The 12376-nt window shown below is 51.0% G+C and overlaps 1 protein-coding gene across 1 annotated transcript; it reads right to left on the bottom strand.

Moving 5' to 3' along the window:
* Window positions 1–4530: 4530 nt before the first annotated feature.
* On the bottom strand, window positions 4531–8737 carry LOC141925589 (lipase member M-like). The gene is made up of 9 exons (XM_074829993.1): window positions 8636–8737; window positions 8148–8265; window positions 7481–7679; window positions 7256–7365; window positions 6811–6947; window positions 5995–6138; window positions 5431–5502; window positions 4947–5012; window positions 4531–4764 (listed from the first exon to the last, which is right to left on the bottom strand). The coding sequence occupies exons 1-9, from the start codon at window positions 8735–8737 to the stop codon at window positions 4531–4533; spliced, it is 1182 nt and encodes a 393-aa protein (XP_074686094.1).
* Window positions 8738–12376: the final 3639 nt, after the last annotated feature.

Genomic DNA, 12376 nt, shown 5'->3' with positions numbered 1-12376 from the left:
CTGAACCTTTCTGTCAACCAAGAGGAGTTTTGGGATTTCAGGTGAGAAGGCCACCAAGGACGCAGCTGGGATGCTGGCCTGCCATCGCCAATTGCCTGGTGTGCAGGGGAGATTGGAACACGAACACCTCCTCCAGCTTCTCCCCTTGCTCCACAGCTTCCATGAGATGGCCATGTATGACCTCCCTGCCATGGTGGACTTCATCCTAAGGCAAACTGGGCAGGAGAAACTGTTCTATGTTGGCCACGCTCAGGGCAACTCTGTGGGTGAGTAAGGAGGAGGAGCAGGGTACCAGGATGACACGAGAGAAGGGCATCAGTATCTGTCCCAAACTGGAGACTTCTGGGGACAGGGCTGTGTTGGCCCATGGGGCCACTTTCCCCAGCTGCCTTCTTGGTCCTTCAGCATGGGAGAGCTTGGCTATGTCTTCCTCAGCCATTCTGGGCTGTGCTCACATCCAGAGAGCTGCAGCTTCATTTTTTTCATACCCTGTGTCTCAAACAGGGGATCTGGGATGCAAGGAGGAGATTCATGTGCTTGGGTCTCCTGTGGGGGAGGGTTTCAGGTTTCATAGCATTTTCAAGCATGCTGCAGCTGGCTGAGAAAATCAAATGGCTCTTTGTAGTAGGTCCTGCCTACAGTTTACATACAGGTAAAGGTCCAGTATTAAGTCTTTTCCATCTTCCTGATGCAATAATTAAGGTAAGTGTTGTGTTCTCATTTTCTCATCCTAATTAGTTATGCAGTTAATAATTGCTAGCCAAAATCAGGAAGTGGAGTTATTTGTGCCACCGTGGCAAACTTCCCCCAGAGCTCCCAGAGAACTGCTGGGTTGGTGCTGCTGGGTTGACTGGGTTGATGGTCTGCCACATCGCTCCATTCACCGTGTGGATAGACATGGTGGCAGGATTGGTGAAGTGTCCCCTCTCCCCACGTTTCCTTGGAGACCACACTGGTCCCTGCCATCAGCCTCATCTTCCAACCCTCGCATGGGCTTGCTCCACTGGCTGACACCTCTGCCTGTTGTAAACAACCCACTCTCAGAAGGGACTCCCTGAGCACCAAAACCCCAGTCTTGAGGGATGTACAATCCATGTTGATTCCCTGGTGCAACCCCCACCCTGCCAAGCCAACCCCCAGCTCTGTAGACACCCATGTACCACCCCCAGTAATGGCTTAAGGAAGTGGTCATGGAAAAAAATGAGATCACTGCTGCAAGAGCACATTGCAGTCCATTGCCAACCACAAAGCAAACCAAGAGTAACGGAAAAAGCCAGTGTTTTCAGCTGAATTTGTCCAACATCCATATGCTTCTTCCTCCAAGATGAAGACATTTCGTCATAAACAGTTAGGGAGAGAGCAAACGGGTAAGACTCGAATTTGGAAGTACAGATGGCTAATGAAGGGTGAAACCAGGAGGACAGTCCTAGACTGACAGAAGTGACACCAGGTCCACATGAATAAATCCTCATTGGATTGTCCCTTCCTTCAGAAAGTGAAATCATTAATTTAATTGTAATTAAAGCATAGTCTGAATGGTCGTAGTGAGTATCTTGAAATTAGGAAAGTGGATGCACCTTGCATTTTTTGCTGGTTACAAAGAGTTCAACCGTGGTTCATCACCACCACATGGTCACGCTGTCCCAGGGTTATCTGAAAAGCTGAGCATAGGTAGCAGCTCTCAGAAGACCTAACAGGCTAATTTTCCAAACAATGCCCAAGAGACTACACCCTGAGCACTCTCCAGACCAGTGCTTGCACCCCTGCATCACCAGCCTTATTCGTCATGAGCACTTCCCTGACTGGAACCACTGATATCACATCTGAAGCCTGGGCCCCAGAGCCACTGCAGGGGACGAGGTAGAGAAATTGGGAGCAAAGCTGAGCCCAGGGAAAAAGGGAGTGGTGGTGGGAAAATTATTTTAAGATGTGGTAGTGCTTCTCACTGTCTTACTCTGTCTGTTAAGTGGTGGTGTTGTTAGAGTTTGAAACAAATTTATGTTCTTTTTCTTCCCCTAACGAGTCTGTCTTTTGCTTTTGCCCATGACTGTAATGGGTGAGTCATCCCTCTCTGTTCTTATCTCCATTCCTGAGCCTTTTGCTTTATTTTCTTCTTCCTGTCCCTGAGGGGGAAAGGCTGAGCGAGCGGCTGCATGGTGTTCCTGTGCCCTCTGGCTTAAACCACTAAAACACCCCTCAGCACACCTACAGGCAGATGGTTGCTCTGGTTGCTCTGATGGATCAAAATCCATGAACAGTCCACGTGCTGCCCTGGCATGGAGGAGCCACCCATTCCCACATTCTGTGCATGACTGGCTTTTGTACCAGGATTGTCACCCTGCTCTCTCATCCCTAGAAACATCTCCTGTCACCCTATTTCACACTGATTTAGTGAGCTAACACAGTCCTGTGGTTTCTCTCTGCCTTCTGTGACTACAGAGTGCCCTGGTGTTTTATCCTCCAAGCTTCTTCCCGGTGTGCAGTACTATTTCTTTCCCTTGTTTTTCAGAATTATTTAAGTAATAAAATGCCATGCTGAAGCCCAGTCTGACTCTTCTCTTGGTGGGCATCACTGAGGTTGTATGACTTGGGGGATCCCAGCTCTGGGCATGACAAGCCCCTTCCCATGCACCGCTCTGACACCCAGCCCTCTGGGACTTCGCAAGGGGCAGGCATGGCTCTTCCAACACGCATCGTGCCAGCACATGCAGCTTTGCTCTTCCCTCCCTGGCCACAACCACATCCTTGCAGCAGCATGGTCGTGCATGATGACACTGCAGAGCACCCTGTCCAGGGCCAGTGACTCCTTGGCTGTTGTGGCCACATGCAGTTTGGTTTCCCTCCCAGTGAATCCATAACACTGTTGGCAGTGGAGGAAGGAGGGGGAAGAAAGGGCAGGCAGAGTATGGTGCTCATAAAACAAACTTTTACCTTCACAGGAACAGCCCGTGAAAGCAGCATCCCATAAGACACATGGGCAGCTCAACTCACAGATCCTGCCAGTTTGAAGTTTCATCCTGTACCTTTGCTTTTGAGCCTGGTTAATCAGATGGAGACCAGTCAGACCATATGGGAAAGTACCTGGGGGAATCACTTCTTCCCTGGGTAATACCTCGAATTAGGAGTGTACCTTCATCTTTTCACCACCATCATCAGCTTGGCTCCTGTGGCCTTAATGAAGGAAGCTCAAGCACAGGCTCTGAACATGGGCCCTCACTCTGACCCCACAGTGTGTCCTGATCCTGGGGCTGAAGTGTCACGAGGAGATGGGACAGTGGAGCAAGAGGGAAGGAGGAGGCTGGCAACACCTCTCCCATCCATCCCCTCCCATCCCCACAAAACCTGGTGCCCCTGTGCTGCTTGCTAAGTCAGCAAAGCCACTTTTTCCCCATGCTTAGATGGGACAGGGGTCACTCAGGACACTTCTGGGCTGTTTACCTACAGCACGAGTTCAGATCATGTCTTCACACCTCTTGTCCCATCTCTGCATGGGCACCCAGTGTGAAGAGTTGGGAGGATGGGCAGGCAGTTTGGGAATGTCTCACCAAAATCATTAGTGCTTTGGCGGGGGGGATTCCCTGCCCCAAGCCCCATGAAATTCTCTTTTCAACCCCTGCATTTTGTTGACAGTGTTCTTCCCATGCATCTTAAACTTAGATAGACTTCACAGGTGAGTATCACACATCTCTTGGAGGTATGGATGGATGGATAGATAAATACAATAGATGAGTGGGTGGATGGATGGATGGATGGATGGATGGATGGATGGATGGATGGATGGATGGACAGAAAGAATAGATAGGTAGATAGATAGATAGATATTCTTCAAACATATATGCTAAGAACAGACCATTATTCTTAGATAACAGTGGGCCATGTTAAATTCAACTTCCTAGAAAACAGAGCTGGGTTTTCACCATAAGGCATACCCAGGAGGTGACGTGGGTGGGTTATCTCCCAGGAAAGATCTAGCCTAACGCCAAGACACAGATGTTTCTCTTTCACCACCTCTTGGGTGTGTGGTGTACATCAGCATCTCTGGATTCATTCTACTGGGAGAAATGTTTCTTTCCTGCAGTCAGTGCTCACCCCCTCCAACCTTTCCAGAGACACAGACAATGTCACTTTCCATTCTTCCTTCACCTGAACCTACAACCCAAAGCACACACTCAATTTCTGGAATAAAATGTTGTGCTTGCAATGCCGTGAGCCAGCAAAATCGAGAAAACAAAATAAACAGGGTGTCCTGCACACCTCACCCTGGCAGTCGGGTGCAAACACAACCCCAGTGATGCCCACCAAGCAAAGGGTTGGAGTTTGGCTGTGATACAAGCATTTATTGCAATCTCTAGTCACAGAGGGCAGGCAGAAATTACACCATTACATTTAATGCATTAAATCAGTGTGGAATAGGTGATAGGAAACATTTTTAAGAAGCGAAGAGCAGAGTGGCAGCCCTCACACAAAACACATGCCCCACGGCACGTGGGAAGGGGTGGCTCCTCCATCCCAGGGCAGCATGTGGACCATTCATGGATTTTGTGCCATTAGAGCAACAATCTGCCTGTACATGCGCTGGGGGGCATCCAGACCCCAGTGGTGGTCAAAGTGGTTCCAGTCAGGGAAGTGCTCGTGACGAACGAGGTTGGTGATGCGGGGGAGTAAGCGCTGGGTCTCCAGAGGGGGATTCACCCAATCCTGCCCACCGCTCCACAGGGCGGTTGGCACCGTCATGTCTTCTATCCTGTAAAAGGGAGGGGTAGCCTGGGAGGGGAGAAATGCTCCAGTTATTTACAGGTTCTGACACTAATAGCACTAATGGATGGGGTCTGCTTCCCCTGGCATCCCAGAGGATGCAGGCCATGCTGGCCACTGGAGGAGGCTACTCCCATCCTGGTCCTAGCCAATCTCATCCTCTGCTCCTCCTTCCACAAATGCCCATTTACCTGGTGGTACTTCTCCTGATTCTTCTCCCCATAGTCAAACTGCTTGAAATCCCCGGTTTTGGCAGTCTGAAAGGCAGAGGCAAAGGGTTAACCCCGTACAGATAATGCCCTGGATCACCCCCATCGAAAGCAAAGGGCAGCAGCAGGGTCCAGGTGAGCACCCTGGTGTCAGGGCTGGCTCTTGCTGGTGCCCATCCCGTGGGCCAGAGCAAAGAGGGAGTCCAAAAAACACCAACACGGCGTCCTTACCCAGGACGGAGGTGGGCATCTGGGTGGCTCTGCCTTGGCCAGCCAGAAACAGTAACTAACAGCTGTGGCTTTTCAGACACCATGGTGTAGCAACTTCAAATTAACTTCTATTGTCTTTGCCTGATTCTGCCTCCTTACCTGTCTCCAGGATGATGAAGCAGCATTGTAAAATATCATATTCACAGATTAAAAGAAAAAGCACTGGTTACAGTCATTATAAATTCAGAATTTCTACCTGTCCCCAATGGAGAAGAGTTTTTACTGATGTATAGTCTGGAAAATGAGCTAGGTACACATCCAGTCGGCTCTACGGGAAAAAGAAAGCATTTTCTAAGTCAGTTGGGAATGATGAAAATCTTTCTAGGCAAAAAAATCATTCTGTCTTATAACTGCAATATAAACTTTATATTCTCCAGCAGCTTTATTCTGTTCAGAGCTAGGAGTAGCTTTTAAAGGTAAACTAGTTAACCACTGCTTTAAAATGGAAATGCAACTGGACCAGTTAATTTTTGGTTTTGTTTTTTTTTTTTCTGTAAACTTGTTGCAGGTTAGCAGAAAATGAGGCAGGAGTTACCTTTCCTTTGCAGACAAGACCACAAGTGACTCTTTACTAATGAAGCTTCCATTATGTTTAACACCCTAACACCACTGAAAGAACTCTCCAAATAACAGCTGACTTGAACAGTGCTTTTCACACCTTATTTTGGTTTTTTATACTCAGTTTTGTATCTCATTATCTGTGTCCAGGTGTCTAGAAAAACTGGAGATGGCTGTGACCTAGAGAGGCTGATGAACCTACCACATTCAAGTTCTTGTTGTACCCGCCAATAATGAAGATCTCATTTTCACAGATTTCAGCTGTTAGTAGGTTGCTGCATGCCTTTGCAAGGATGGCTCTCTCCTTCCTCCCCACCAAAGTCAGCTGTTTTGTTCCAAATATTGCCTGCGAGAGCACAAAGAAACAGGTCATCAAGGGTCCTGCAACACATGTCCACTCTCCACAAGAACCTCTTGCTTCCAAACAGTGCTGATAGGCTTTTGATGTATTTGGGCTAGCCAGCTTCTTGAAGAGGTTGACCTACAGTCACACCCAACTCCCAGAGCAACATGAAACCATCACTACCCTTTCCACGCCATGCTGTCATGATGCCATCCTGGTACATCATGTGTAAGGTACCAGCTTCTAAAGCTCAACCCAGGATGGCAAGACTCATACCACTCATCTGCCTCATCTGTTGACAGGTGCTCCTCAGGGGGAGAATACCAGCTCCCCTTCCAGTCCTTCTCCAGCTGCTGGAGCAGAGGGTGGGAGATCGTGTGGGTCTGCTCTGAGCACCTTTCAGGCTACAGGACTGGGGGTGGTGAAGTCAATAAGCAAAAAAATAAACAGGAATGATAGAGAGGTATGGATATTTTAAACAGTGAAATCTGGTTGTGCTCAACTGGGTGGAGAGGGACATCCCTGCTGTTTGGGGTTTTGGGATCGCTCATCTCCCCACACGTGTCTTCAACACCTGCCACAGGCATGGGCTCAGGGCACAGTGGCAACACAGGGGACATAAGCTGTAGAAAGCTCCTGGGTTTTGGTAGTGTAACACACAAACACCTCACATACCTTCAGCACCACATCTGGTAAAAATGCTAACTTTAGCACAGGGCCTTTGACGTGATGAAAGGTGTAGAGAGGAGCCAGCGCAAAGAAGAGTTTGATTTTCTCAGCCAGGTGTGGCATGCTCGAAAACGCTATAAAACCTGAAAAGCAGTGAGAGATCACAACGATAACCCCAACGGCAACAACACTCATGCCAAAACTCCTGTTTGAGACACAGAGTATGAACAAAATTAAATGCTTCTGGATGTGAGCACAGCCCAGGCTGGCCAAGGCATAGCAAACCTCTCCCATGCTGAAGGACCAAGAAGGCAGCTGGGGAAAGCGCCCCCATGGGCCAACACAGCCCTGTCCCCAGAAGTCTCCAGTTTGGGACAGATACTGATGCCTCTCTGCCATGGCATCCTGTCACCTCGCTCCTGTCCACCACCTGCTCCTCCTCCTTACTCACCCACAGAGTTGCCCTGAGCATGGCCGACATAGAACAGTTTCTCCTGCCCAGTTTGCCTTAGGATGAAGTCCACCATGGCAGGGAGGTCATACATGGCCATCTCATGGAAGCTGCAGAGCAAGGGGAGAAGCTGGAGGAGGTGTTTGTGTTCCAACCTCCCCTGCACACCAGGCGATTGGCGTTGGCAGCCCAGCATCCCAGCTGTGTCCTTGGTGGCCTCCTCACCTGAAATCCCAAAACTCCTCTTGGTCGACAGAAAGGTTCAGGTGCCGGCGAGACCAGCTGTTGCCCCGGTTGTTTCCAATCCAGACATCATACCCCTCGTCTGCAAGGATGAAGCCCAGGCTGTTGCTGGGGAGGTTGTCCACCCAGTCACCACCGTCTAAACTGAACCCGTGCACTATCAACACGGGTAACCTGGATCCTGAAAGAGGAGAAATTGTGTACTTCACACAAGAAAACCCATTCCCATATGGAAATAAAAGGGCCCTGTGCATCTGAGTATTATTTTCTGCAGGTTACACATTAAATATTCCCTTCTCCCATCATTTCCTTGGCTCTGCTGGTTGCTTTCTTTATTTGAAGGACTTTTGCCCCCCCTGGCCCTGAGCTATCAGGAAATCTTGGACCAGGGCAAGGGGTTTGCTCCAGGGAAGGAGCCACTGGGGTTCACTGAGTCACACTGCCCCATCCCGGACACAAAAAAACACAATGATGAGCTCCTGCATCCCCAGGGACAGCTCAAGGCAGCTGGGCTAAAGCTTCTCATCCCTCTTCCAAGCTGCCAAAAGTGTGTCTGAAGGTATGGGCATTCGCACTGGCTTCCCCTTGCACACTGCCTCGTCTCTGAGCAGGGTCACGGCTGCTTCATCCTTAGTGAAACTGAGCCCACCTGAGTGACCAGTGTCCCCCTTGCCGTGGGGAATGCGGTTGAGGCTGAGGAAGTAACCATCCTCCGTCAGCACGTTGTACTCCTCGCTGGGATACCCATGGAAACAGATCTTCTGGCTCTGCAGGGACAACAGTCCAAAGGGTGAGAGTGACCCACTGGTGTCCATCACCCCACACCTGACCCAATGACATCCACTGCCACCACCCACCCTCTCTGGTGTAACCTCCACCTGCACATATGAGACCTGAAGGTCCATCTACATTAGAGGAAGACCACGGAGAGGCCAACCTCAAGCTGAGGGCATGAAGTGAGTGAAACCCATACAAATATAGGAAATTCTTGGTGTCCCAAGCGCCCTGGCTGACCCCAGGTGCAGATGCCAGGGTAATGGATGGGGTAAGCCCAGCTGATCCCTCAGGCAGGATTTGGGCACACCATCTGGGGAATCCCAGGTCCTGTGGGGGTGGGCTTGACCCCCTGACACTTACGATGTTCATGAACTGCTCAGGGTTTTGGTGGCTCACTTCGGTGCGTGGGATGACATCGCCCAGCCCCTGGGCCAAGCACAGGGCCACCAGCAGCAGCCACATCTCACCTCTCTGCAGCACCTGGGGGATAACGGGGTTGGTGTGAGCAGGATGGTGGGTGTGCTGGAGGCATGAGCAAACGCTGTGAAGCTCCGGCACCACTGGCAGCACCACTGATGCCTGATGCTGCAACGTGCTTTGGGTGTTTTAAGCCCAAACCACACCAGCTGCAGCATCATACAGGACCCTCTGCCTGGCACTGGGCACTCAGCAGCATCCTGCAGCTCTGGTTGAAGACCACTGAGCAAGAGCACCTGGTGACACATGGGTGGCAAGGGCCAGGGGTCCCCAGGGGATGCAGGGGAGGAAATGGAAAGAGGCTACATCTGGCCTGGGGGGCTCTGAGGTGGACACAGCTGGGGTTGCAGGGGCTCAGGGCAAGCCACGTCTGCAGTTGCTGCCTTGACCTTTTGCCTTCCCAAGACTCCTCCTCCAGACACTACCAAAGGCTGCCCAGACCTCTGGTTTGACCCTACAGAGCTGCTTTTATGGTCCTTGCCTTGAGTGTTAAAGCCTGTTGGTGCTGCTGCTCATCACCTGACACAAGCGAGTCCCCTCTCCAGGTGGGGGTGGCTGCTCTGCAGGGATGTGACCAACCACTGAGAGCCCATTATCCACCTGAGAGCCACAGCCACACCATGTGGGTGGCGGGCCACTGACTTAAGCTTGGTATCTGTAGAGGTGTCTTAATATGTCAGTATTACCTCCCACCAAAATCCACCTCCTAACGCTTCCCAATCCCCTATGCAGTTAGGAACCCATCCCAAGCATGTCTTGCTGACCCTTCCCAGCTGGCCCTGGTCCAGCTGCAACTGCAGTGTGGGACAAGCAGCCTCCAGCCATCCCTTCTCCGGGAAAAGCATCAGGATGTTTCTCAGGGAAAGCATTGTCCCCCAAGCAGAAGGGGTCATGTCGGAGCTCTGTTCTTCAGGAGCTCCCCTGCCCCATGAGCTTATCACCATGTGCTCCTGGTGTGCTCTGCTGTCCCCAGCACATCAGCTCAAGGGGATCCAGACTTCAGGACAGGTTCAGTGAAGTTTATTTCTCTGGTGACCCTGTTGCAGGAGCTAGAAAAGACTCTCTGCCTACCAGAGGAGCTGTCTGGGCACATGTTCCCAGCACCCTTCCAGCATGGAAAGATCTTCATGGGCTGATCAGGAAAATGGGAAAAACTACCCACTGTACAGCACCATGTGGGCAACAGAAAAAACTCACTATCAAACATCACAATAAAGTGTCAACACAAGTCTTGCTCAAGCTGACCACCAATGTCTTGGTGCCTCACCCCGTGCAGGTGAGGACATCCTGTGTTTAAACTGCTGTGGTGATCAAAGGAAGGAGAGGTCGGATTGCCCCATGACCCTGTAGACAAACAGCATTGCTAAACCTGATCTCCCCTACCAGCACTTGTCCTGTCCAGCTGCCGAACACCAGTGACCACAACTGCAGGCGGGATCCATTGGTGCAAATCACCATTTTAAGGTGTTTATAGTCTGCAGCCCCTCTAAACTGCATGTAGAAGGCAGGTAGGAAGGACAGCAGGAAGGAAGGAATTACAGTGGCCGCCTTCTCACCAGGCTCAATTGCACACAGACACGGGCAAGATGTTGCAGGCCATGCCTGGGGACATCAGAGACAGACCAAATTACTGAAATAGCCACTTCAGCAAGCATTGTGGATTACAAGGGACCAAGAAGCCAAGCCTACACAGGAATTAGATGCCAGAGGGGCCCTCCCCATGCCAGATATAACAATATGCTTCCCAGCACTGTTTTCGTGTTGCAAAGCCCACCCTGAGTTTTCATACCAATTGCATTTTCTTGATCAGCATGTCACTTAGGAAATGGTTTCTTTCCCCTGGGTCTACACCTTGGCTTTCAAGCCTTGGCTGGACAAAACCAGGGCTGGCCTGAGTTGGCACTGGGGATGGTCCTGCTCTGAGTAGGAAGTTGGACCAGAGGTCTGCAGAAGTCCCTTCAAAAGCCTTTCCCCATCCCCTGGGCAGAGAGTTCTCCACCCTTTCTGAGGTCTTCCTGCATGGTCTATCTCCCCTACACCTGCAGCCAGCCCTGCACATCATCATATGCAAGTAGACCTTCCACTGCCCCATGATCAACAACAGCCCACAGGCCTGTGGTTTCTGTGGCTCGTGCTTGGCTCACAACCCTGCACACTTTGTGATGAGGATTTCCTCCACCCAGTGCCCCCTTTCCCAGATCCTGAGCAGTGGTACTAAGATTTCCCATGTCTTGGGGGTCACCACTATAGCTGAAGGCTTTTCTGCCCACACCATGTCATCCAGATATTATGGTGGCACATGACAGTAGCCATGACCTGTGACAAGCTGTGCCACAAAGCCCATGGGTGTGAGTGAGACCACTGGAAAGCATTCAGCCATTTACAGAAGCAACTCCTTCTTGTATCCCAACAGATTAAAGCCTTTGTGGCAAAGGAGGAAGGATTAGTCACTGCACATACCTGTGGCATTCAGCAAGCGGTAATAGAGTCCTGGGTTTTGATGTAAAAACATGTTAGGAACATGTAAAGACTAGACAAAATGACAGCCCCAGCCTCCTGCACCCAAGCCTTGGGGTCACACCATTCATGAGAGTTGTGTCCATCCTCATGTACCCGGCGTGGTCTGGAGCCACCCTGAGCTGGAGCATTCCCTGCTCCTTCCCCAGCAGGGGAGGACTCAGCAGAGGAGATGTCAGCTCACTGCCTCACAGGGGACCTGCCCGCACTGCCCACCAGGCCTTGCACCCACAGAGCTCGGCCACAGCAGGGCCATCTCCTCCAGCCCCTGACTGCCCATCTCCACCTGGCACAGCCACGTGCTGCCACGCTTCAGAGATTCAGCACCACCTGATGGCACCCGTGGGCCAGACCCTGGGTGTTCTGGACCACTCAGCTCAGCTGTGGGTCCTCCCAACACTTGCTTCTGTCATCAAGCCAAAGTATGTAGCAGAGCCCATCAACAAACTTGAACAGAGCCCAACAGAACAGAGACTGCAACACGTTCTACCATCCAAACCCAGAAGCACTATCTCTAGTGGCAAACTGCTGCTCAGCTGTGAGTCCCTGGGCACAGGCAGGCAGGATGGAGGAGATCAGAGGCAGTCTCTGCTCCTTCTCAGAAGTGCCATTCCCCACTCATCAGCTCTGGGTAATCCAAACAAGCCAAATCTAGGGGTGCAGGGACACCCCATGCCCTCCACACAGCCAAAATGGATGGAGACCCAGGAAAATGTCTAACCACAGCCAGGAGTACTCACAGTGCTCCCTCAGCTCACTGGGAAGTACCAGAGCTCATGCTTGCAAACAAAATATAAAGGAGCTCAGATGCAGAACTGCAAAGCAGACCCTTCAGAGGACACTTTAACTGCGATGGTGACTGAAATGCCCGAGTTCTCCATGGATAAAATCAACAGCTGGAGGGATAATAAAGCCTCTTGACTCAGCTGGGATCTTTTCTTTCAGCAACAGCCTGGGCTAGAAGAAAAGCACACATTGCACATCAACCTGACCTGCTGCTCCAGGCCTGTCCGTGAAGTCGGAAGGGTCGGCGGCACTGAGTCAACCTGTCCTCTTGGCTTATAAAGACACACGGAGAGGTTGGGACCTGTCGGTCAACATCTGAAA

The sequence above is a fragment of the Strix aluco genome, chromosome 7 (genome assembly GCF_031877795.1).
Source record: "Strix aluco isolate bStrAlu1 chromosome 7, bStrAlu1.hap1, whole genome shotgun sequence".
In the NCBI taxonomy this organism is placed as follows: Eukaryota; Metazoa; Chordata; class Aves; order Strigiformes; family Strigidae; genus Strix; species Strix aluco.
Note: the sequence above shows the minus strand (reverse complement) of the source record. Positions and strands in the feature narration are given on the sequence as shown.

Coding starts and splice junctions, on each gene's coding strand:
- LOC141925589 (XM_074829993.1), bottom strand. CDS start 8,737: ATGTGGCTGCTGCTGGTGGCCCTGTGCTTGGCCCAGGGGCTGGGCGAT. Junction 7,366..7,480: donor GAGGAGTTTTGGGATTTCAG/GTGAGGAGGCCA, acceptor CTTGCTCTGCAG/CTTCCATGAGATGGCCATGT. Junction 6,139..6,810: donor TACCAGATGTGGTGCTGAAG/GTATGTGAGGTG, acceptor GTGCTCTCGCAG/GCAATATTTGGAACAAAACA.